Source organism: Rana temporaria, chromosome 3 (genome assembly GCF_905171775.1).
Source record: "Rana temporaria chromosome 3, aRanTem1.1, whole genome shotgun sequence".
Lineage (NCBI taxonomy): Eukaryota > Metazoa > Chordata > Amphibia > Anura > Ranidae > Rana > Rana temporaria.
This window is the reverse complement of record NC_053491.1, coordinates 424,237,473-424,247,228: the sequence shown is the minus strand read 5'-3', so window position 1 is coordinate 424,247,228 and position 9,756 is coordinate 424,237,473. Positions and strand designations below refer to the sequence as shown.

General features: G+C 37.8%; 1 protein-coding gene across 1 annotated transcript; it reads left to right on the top strand.

Annotated features, from left to right (window-relative positions):
• Positions 1 to 5,890: 5,890 nt before the first annotated feature.
• LOC120930906 (nodal homolog 2-A-like) lies at positions 5,891 to 8,171 on the top strand. Its single transcript, XM_040342044.1, has 3 exons — positions 5,891 to 6,216; positions 6,704 to 7,425; positions 7,961 to 8,171. Exons 1-3 carry the CDS (start codon positions 5,928 to 5,930, stop codon positions 8,111 to 8,113), a joined length of 1,164 nt encoding a protein of 387 aa, XP_040197978.1. The 5' UTR covers positions 5,891 to 5,927; the 3' UTR covers positions 8,114 to 8,171.
• Positions 8,172 to 9,756: the final 1,585 nt, after the last annotated feature.

The following is a 9,756-nucleotide window of genomic DNA, read 5'->3' as shown; positions in this document are numbered from 1 at the left end:
AAAACTCTCAACTATGTGGTTTTACTGCCCCTCCAACCCGACATTGGAACAAGCCCTTGGTTCACATCTGGGTGGCTGTGTGTTGAGTGTAGGGCAGCCCATTCATTTCAATGGGCTTCCCTACCCACAAAAATGCAGGGAAAGAAGTCACAACCTTTTTTTTTATTGCACTGGACCAAAAGCACCCCACGTTTTCCAATGTTAAGAATTAACGGTACCCCTAAAGAGCAGAACATGCATCTGTGTGTCCGGAACGAGCGCGATAAAGGCAAGAGAATTCTTGTTGGGCAGTGTATTAGTAATCGAACACACACAATTTTAATGGTTCAAAGAATGTCAGGCAAAATGGTCGGCCCTCACGCATGTTCACTTCATTAAATCTGGCCCTCTTTGAAAAAAGTTTGGACACCCCTGCTTTATGTCAAAAATGGTTTTAGAGCAGCTAGAAAACAGCGATAATAAATTATAATCACTTGCAGAATTGAGCGATAGCGATTTGTGGGGAAATTCGTCATAAAAAAATAAAAGTAATGACAGCGACAATTCTGCAACTGAGCAAATTTCAGTGATTTTGAGTTGATTACATTATTGAATAATTTTTATTTTAATTATATTATTATTTGTTATAATTATTTATAATTATTTATTATATTATAATTTATAATTATTTTTTTTTTAAATGTCATACCCGGGATGCCTACTAGACTCTTGTTTGGTCAGATTTAAGTGAGTTATTCCTAAGAATTACAGGCCTACAATGTAAAACGCCAAATTTCCTTGCAAATAATGGTACCACTTTCAGCACCTAAAATCTGAAATAATCATACCGCCAGGGAGGTTAAAGTGAACAAAGTTCACACAAAATATGTCCTCACTGAAAATACTGTATACTTTCACATCAACCCTGAAGTTTCATTGTGGGGTAGATTAGTTCTTTAATGTTAAACAAATCTGTCCTTTCATCTAACCATAAAAGAAAATGAACATAATGGTTTCATGTGTACTATGTGTTAAAGTAAGGTGTGAAATGTTGATGTTTTGACATAATTGATTGTTGTGCATGCATTTACTGTATACAAAAACAGCAGATCAAAAAGACATTAAATAATAGAGTCTCTGTTATATCTATATGTAGGTTTGCCTTAATTATTTACAACATTAAATGTATAATCGTAAATGTATACATAGTTTCTAAAACTAATGATTACATTTTAAATGTCTTTTTAAAAAAATTATATTGATAGAAACTGTTGAATCAAATTTAAAATTATAAAACAATTTTAGAATTGCATACATTTTTTTATATATAGATTCTTTTACATTGTTATATAAAACCCTATACTATTCCATAAAGCAGGTTTGCCAAAAGTATCAGATAAATATGTCTAATGATAGTAATTATATGGGTCATTAATTGATGATTTGCATTTACATAGGCTTTTCATATTGCATACTATTAGCTGGATTCACATAGATGAGCCTAACGTTAGGCAGGCGTAGCGTATCTCATATACGATACGCCGCCGTAAGTTTGAGAGGCAAGTGCTGTATTCACAAAGCACTTGCGTCCTAAGTTACGGCGGCGTAGCGTAAATGTGCCGGCCTAAGCGCGCCTAATTCAAATTGTGAAGAGGTGGGCGTGTTTTATGCTAATGAATCGTGACCCGACGTGATTGACGTTTTGAACGATCGGCGCATGCGCCGTCCGTGCACATATCCTAGTGCGCATGCTCCAAATTACCCCGCAAAGACTTATTAGTTTCAACGTGAACGTAAATTACGCCCAGCCCCATTCACGGACGACTTACGCAAATGACGTAAACATTTAAAAATTAAACGCTGTTCCAACGCCATACTTAACATTGGCTGCGCCATCTTTTTGGTGGAATAACTTTAGGCCTGAAAACGCCTTATGTAAACGGCGTATCTTTACTGCGACGAGCAAACGTACGTTCGTGAATAGGCGTATCTCGCTGATTTACACATTCTAGCCGTAAATCAGTGTACACGCCCCTAGCGGCCGGCCTAAATAGACAGCTAAGATACGACGGCGCCCGCGGTCGTATCTTAGCTAGATTTAAGTGTATCTCAATTTGAGAATACACTTAAATTTACGACGGTGCAGATTCAGAGTTACGATGGCGTATCTACTGATACGCCGGCGTAACTCTCTCTGAATCTGGCTATATATCTACAAATAAACTATTGGAGCTAATAAGTAGTTAATTGTACTTCCTTGAGTAATGTCTCAAATGATTATTCCTCTTTAAAAATTGAGTTTATGGGATAGTATACTGCAGTGGCGGCTGGTGCTCAACATTTTTGGGGGGGTGCAAATGGAAAAAAAATTGCAGCCTCACTGTGCCCATCAAATGCAGCCACTGTGCCATGAATTGTCACCACTGTTCCATGCCATCAAACACAGCCACTGTGCCATCAATTCGCACCACTTTGCCATGCCATCAAATGCAGTCACTATGCCATGCCATCAAACGCAGCCACTGTGCCATGAATTGTCACCACTGTTCCATGCCATCAAATGCAGTCACTATGCCATCAAACGCATGCCACTGTGCCATCAATTCGCACCACTGTTCCATGCCATCAAATGCAGTCACTATGCCATGCCATCAAACGCAGCCACTGTGCCATCAATTCACACCACTGTGCCATGCCATTAAACGCAGCCACTGTGCCATGCCATCAAACACAGCCACTGTGCCATCAATTGTCACCACTGTGCCATGCCATCAAACGCAGCCACTGTGCCATCAATTGTCGCCACTGTGCCAATTGTCACCACTGTGCCCTTTAATTGTCGCCACTGTGCCCATTGTCGCCACTGTGCCCATTGTCGCCACTGTGCCCATTGTCGCCACTGTGCCAATTGTCCCCACTGTGCCCATTGTCCCCACATGATCACTTGTTATTACATGAGATGACCAGAAAACGATCAGTTATTATTACATGAGATGACCAGAACATGATCACATTTTATATGAGATAACCAAGAAGACATGATCACTTATCATATGAGATGGCCAGAACATGTCTTATTACATGAAGATGACCATATTACATTAAATGACCAGAACATAATCAGAAACTATATAAAATGACCAGAACATATTCACTTTTTATATTAGATGACCAGAATATGATCTATTATATGGGGTGGTCAGATCATGACCATTTATTATATGAGATGATCTGAACATGATCATTCATTGTATGAGATGGCCGGATGATGATTTATTATATGAGATAACTATATGAGATGAATAAAACATGATACATGCCCCCCCCCCCCCCAGCCCGGCACTTACCTTTGCTGGAGTCAGCCATCCACGTCCTCGACCCTCAATGTCTTCTCCCGCCCTCGATGACGCTTCAGCCAATCAGGTTACCGGTAGCCAGAACCGGCCAACCTGATTGGCTGAGACGCCTGTCAGTCTTATCCAAAGAACGCACCCTCCGTGCGTTCCGAGGATAAGCTTCCGGGGACCCGAGGGCTGTACTCGGAAAGCCTATCAGAGCCGCTGGCTCTGATAGGCACTTCCGTACAGCCAACCAGCTGCCGTTATTCAGATGATCGGCGCCTAATGTCCGGCCATCTGAATAGAACAGCGCAGCGGCAACAATAACATAGATTTGTGCAATGCATGAATCTATATTATTAGACTCAGTGGCGGTGAGAGCCAGAGGGGTCGGCGCTCCAAGCGCCCTCTGTGGACGAACCACCACTGGTATACTGGTTATTCTAACCATATAGTATCGCACAAAAGTGAGTGCACCCCTCACATTTTTGTAAATATTTTATTATATCTTTTCATGTGACAACACTGAAGAAATTACACTTTGCTACATTGTAAAGTAGTGAGTATACAGCTTGTATAACAGTGTAAATTTCTCCTCAAAATAACTCAACACAGCCATTAATGTCTAAACCACCGGCAACAAAAGGGAGTACACTCCCAAAGTGAAAATGTCCAAATTGGGCCCAATTAGCCATTTTCCCTCCCCGGTGTCATGTGACTTGTTAGTGTTACAAGGTCTCAGGTGTGAATAGTGTGTTACTGGTCACTGTAAGTTCAACATGTCACCTCATGGCCAAGAACTCTCTGAGGATCTGAATAAAAGAATTGCAGCTCTACATAATGATGGCCTAGGCCAGTGATGGCGAACCTTGGCACTCCAGATGTTTTGGAACTACATTTCCCATGATGCTCATACACTCTGCAGTGTAATGGAGCATCATGGGAAATGTAGTTCCAAAACATCTGGGGTGCCAAGGTTCGCCATCACTGGCCTAGGCTATAAGAATATTGCCAAGACCCTGAAACTGAACTGCAGCATGGTGGCTAAGAACATACAGCGGTTTAATAGGTTCCACTCAGAACAAGTCTCGCCATGGTCGACCAAAGAAGTTGAGTGCACATGCTCAGTGTCATTACCAAAGGTTGTCTTTGGGAAATAGACCTATGAGTGCTGCCAGCATTGCTGCAGAGGTTGAAGAGGTGGGGGGGTCAGCCTGTCAGTGCTCAGACCATACGCCGCACGCTGCATCAAGTTGGTCTGCATGGCTGTCATCCCAGAAGGAAGCCTCTTCTAAAGATGATGCACAGGAAAGTTTGCAAACCGTTTTGTTGCCAGTGATTTAGACATTAGGAGATGTGTGTTGAGTTATTTTGAGGGGACAGCAAATTTACACTGTTATACAAGCTGTACACTCACTACTTTACATTGTAGCAAATTGTCATTTCTTCAGTGTTGTCACAAAAGATAGAATAAAATATTTACAAAAATGTGAGGGGTGTACTCCCTTTTGTGAGATACTGTATATCGAATAATTTCTTTCACTGAAATTGTTATGAAGTTAATCGTTAGAAATTGTGGCAGGGGATTTTTTTGTACCTTGCCATGTTAATTTATAAAAGAAAATTTCGATTTTCATGATATTTTACTGCAATTTAATATTTATACATCATACGGAAAAAAATTATATATGGTATAGTTTATTATAATTGTAATATTATTATGCTGTCTCAGAAAATGTTACAATAATTTCAATATGAAATCTCAAAATGCTATCATGTGGTCAATGAGGAGACCACCTCAGTCAATATAAGCCAAATCATAAATTGGCAATATGTTTCAAACATTGGGTTGTGTATGGCATATGATAAATAAATTATTATTATTGTTAGTATTGTATGTACTGTATAGATCAAAAAACAGACATATAAATTAAAATAAAACTAGATAATTCTTAGAAAAAATTACCTAGTAGCGTTAGGTCCCAAATTATATACTTATGTTCAATAGTCATTATTTACACTTAAGGATACTATACTTAAAAGCAATGTGTTAAATACTCAAAATTAAAATGCTTCCAAACATACATTTGTCACCAGTCACTTAAAGAAAACAGAATATAATATAATAAAATATTTTTCTTCTGTTGCAATTCATTACAATAGATCACTGACATATCTATAATTGAATTTTATATATTTTATATAAATAAATATATATATATATATATATATATATATACACACACACATACAATCATTTTTACTGACAAGATTTCAATTTCTACATTAAAATAATATTATCATTTCTGTTTACTTGATACTATCAATAGATTACTATACCTCATTTAAATAATGCATATATAGCTCATTTGATTTTGAGCATGTGTCACTAACATGAAAGGATGACTTTACACCTGACAGTTACCTTTACAGTCTTTGATGATGAGGTCAATGACATGAAAGGTCATAGGTGTGAACATGGAACCTATTCATCCAACCATATAAAATATGAAGGAATCATAAGAACTTCACTTCAGCCTTGCAGATGTTCTGAGGAACATCTCCTGAGACATTACAAGTCAAGAGAGCATACAGGAAATCTGAGAAGAAATGACCTGGCTGAATGTCATTCTCTACCTCACAACCATCTCCATGGTACAGGGATTGCCAGCCTTTATGCAAGGAAACCAAAAAAGAATTCCTCTTCAAAAATCTAACCATGGATTAGGAACTTCAAGCAGTCTTGATGGACAAGCATACTCTTCAAATAAGAAGTACTCACCATTTATGATGCAGCTCTATCAGAGCCTCATTATGGGGACACAGGACACAGGTCTGTCCAGCCTGGAGCATTCCCTCCTTCAAGATTCAGATACTGTCCTAAGACTTACTGCCAAAAGTAAGTACACAACTTTTACCAATATATTTTTACATATAACATGCTGCTTTACTTATTACTTAAATGTAATGATAATTTCATTATTGATGGGCTGCTAGATTATCTTCCACAGAGAAGGCATAGAACACTTTTTGTGTCAGGCATTTCAATTAAGGGCAATTTATTTTTTTATAGCTGATTATTTAACAGTGACAGAACTAACTTAAAGAGCAAGTGATTTTGCAGTTTTAGTCTTCCCTATAACACTCTTCATATGCCTCATATATGACAGATTTGCCTTAGCAGTTACACATACATCGCCTACTGCCTAAACATTTATTTTAAATAGTAAACATCATTTTAAAGGATATTGCTTTGTATAACAATATTTTATTTATAAATGTATTATTTATTATATATTTTCACCATAGATTTCTAAATTGTAAAAACTAAGTATGTCTTTGTATAATGAGATTGATATTTATGTTTTTTGTTCTTTCTTCCCCAGGATGCACCAAGATGGACAATCATCGATCACTCTACTTTGACATGTCCTCTCTCTCAGGCAGTAATGAGATTCGATTGGCAGAGTTTAGGATTCAACTTTCTCCTACAGAGAAAACACAAGATATGACATTGCATATTTACCACAGCGAACAAGGTTCCAAGAGACTGCTTCTGCAGTCTTTTCACATTGATTCCTCTGTAACAATGGGTAGCTCCTGGAGAGTGTTTAACCTCACAAAAATTTTGAATGCTTATCTCAACCTTCGCCAAAGTCCAGATTATGAAGACATCATGGGGGGTGGAACCTCATCTCAGAAGGATCATGAGAACGCTTGCACAGACATATCTACTGACAGAGTTGTATTGATGGTGTTCACCAAGGACAACCCTTCTGCTAATGTCAATGGATATCTCAACCTCATCCAAACAGTGGAGTCTTCCAAATATGTGATGACACCAGAAGTAAAAAGTGAACAAGGTATCAAAAGGCACAGGAAGAACAGAAATACAAAAGGCAGTATCATAATGAACCACTTTCCATCCAGAACCGTGGAGAATGGAAAACCCTTGTGTGAAAGGGTTGATATGATGGTGGACTTTGAGAAGTTTGGGTGGGGAAATCTGATTATCTACCCAAAGAATTTCAATGCCTACAGATGTGAAGGAGCCTGCCCCATTCCCTTAAGTGAGACCTTCAAACCAACCAACCATGCCTACATTATGGTAAGTGTCAAGTTTTTTCACTGATGATTGTCTTAGCCTTTTTCAAGTATTCTTTAATATTGGGTGCCATTCAGTATTTCGTAATAATGGATGCCATTAGACAGACAGCATTGCAGGAATACATATTTAACTTTTTTATGGGTTTAGTGGTCTTTATGGATCTTTAGAGGAGTGTCAACTAGCCTGACTCTTTAGCAGGCATGTCAAACTAAAAAATGTAGAGTCCAAATCTGGATAAACTCTATAAAGGGCAACATTTAATGGAATTTCTCTTAGTTATGTTTAGGGATCAGCATGGCAATTGAAAAGCTTTGTTTTTTAATGTAAATCACCTTACTGTAAACTAATGCTATGTTCAATTTAAATGCTCATGTTGGCTGATGGTCACAAGAAAGATGTAGATGGAATGCATGAAGTCCAACCAGTTTGACATGTCTACTTTAGAGGAATGTTAGATATGTGGATTGTTTAATGTGTGCATCATCATTTTCTGGTAAAGTTGTAAATTAACATATATCTATTTTTTATTTTACAGAGTTTGCTGAAGCTATTCAATTCAGATAATATTGAATGTGCCTCCTGTGTCCCAGTGAAAATGAGACCTTTGTCCATGCTGATGTATGAGAATGGAGATATAGTAATGAAACACAACGAAGATATGATTGTAGAAGAATGTGGATGTCATTGAGGAACTGCTAAAACATATGTCATAAGTATTAAAAACATGCAAAGTAAGCAATGACTTTAAAGGATAAATAGCACTTTGCAGTGTCTGGTGAAAGGCCTGCTGAACTCTCTGCTTTAAGTTAAAAAAAGTTAAAAAACTGAAAACCGGAGCCAGAGGAAGAAAATACTTTTTTTAAAATATTTATATTTTTGTATTGCTTAAAATGTATTCTGTAATAAATGTATTGTATGATTAATATCAATAAAAAAATAATGTGCTTAATAAATCTGTTTCATTTTCTTTATTCTTTGGTAGCACTAATTGGGCAATAGAAAAATGGAGCTCAAGCTTAACAGTAGAGCCCCTAAAATGTATTAGTTAAGACTTGTGCAGAAAATGGTGGATTTTGACTTTAATAAACAGACTTAGGTAGTCATTATCACCAACTTAAAAAAGTGCAGGTAAAAAAACATTTAGAAGAAAATAAATATTTTAAATGCTTCCTTGCAGTGTTTTCTATACCCAATTAATTTTTTATTTGCATTGTTCTTGAACTTGCTGGAATGGCAGAGATCTTGTGGAGGAGAGAAAGGGGCTTTGAAGCTTGTTATACATATTATTTTACATGACTTACTTTCAAAAGATTACATGCTGTATGATGCAACTAAAACAGAAAATAATATTGCTAAATTGCTGAAATCTTAGAGCTATGTAGCGCATACATATGCAAGATAAAATATGAATAATATTAATAGTAAGAATTGTTTATTTATTTATTTTGCATTGATGTTGGGAAGGGATATGGGATGGAAAAGTTTTGTGTTTATTTTGTTGTACAATGAAAAAATTAAATAAAACAATTATTTGATTTAATAAAAAATAATAGTTTTTATAGAGTTTCAAGTACTAAATTGGATAGCATTTGTATAATAAGTATATTCATCCTTTAGGACAGGGTCAGCAACCTTTTTCCACTTAAGGGCCGAATTTAATGTATGTGAATGCGTGGAGGGCTGGTAATAAATGAAGATAATAATAATCCTAACATATAAATAATAACAGTACAGGTTTGCCACCCTTTAGGGTGCTTTACTAATACAAAGCCAGTTCACTCTGAGGGAGCATGTGGCTGGGCATTCAGTTTTTACTGTCCACTACCCATCCTGGCACCCAAGGGGCCCTGTCCCCAAGAGAGAAGGGGTCCATGTCCCCAAGTGAGAGGGGCACCTGTCCCCAGGTGAGAAGGGTCCCTGTCACCAAGGTAGAAGAGGTCCCTATCCCCAGGTGAGAAGGAGTCCATGTCCCTAGAGGAGATGGGGGCACTGCTTGGTGGCACTTATTGGCAGCCCTGATTGACACTAAAAAGCAGCACTGATGGGTGGCACTGATACACATCACTGATGGGCCCTGATTGGTAGCACTGATGGGCAATAATGATTGGCACTGATATGCAGCACTAATTAGAAATGATAGGTGGCATTGGTTGGCACTGGTTGGCAGCACTGATTTGCACTCATAGGCAGCAGTTTTGACAGCTGGTTTCTGCAAGCAGTTAAAATACCTGACAGTTTCACATACTGAGCGATTCTTACAAGCCTCACTATCTGTTCAATGTGAAATTGTGTCACAGGCAGCGTAAGCTACACACTCTCTTACAGCATTTC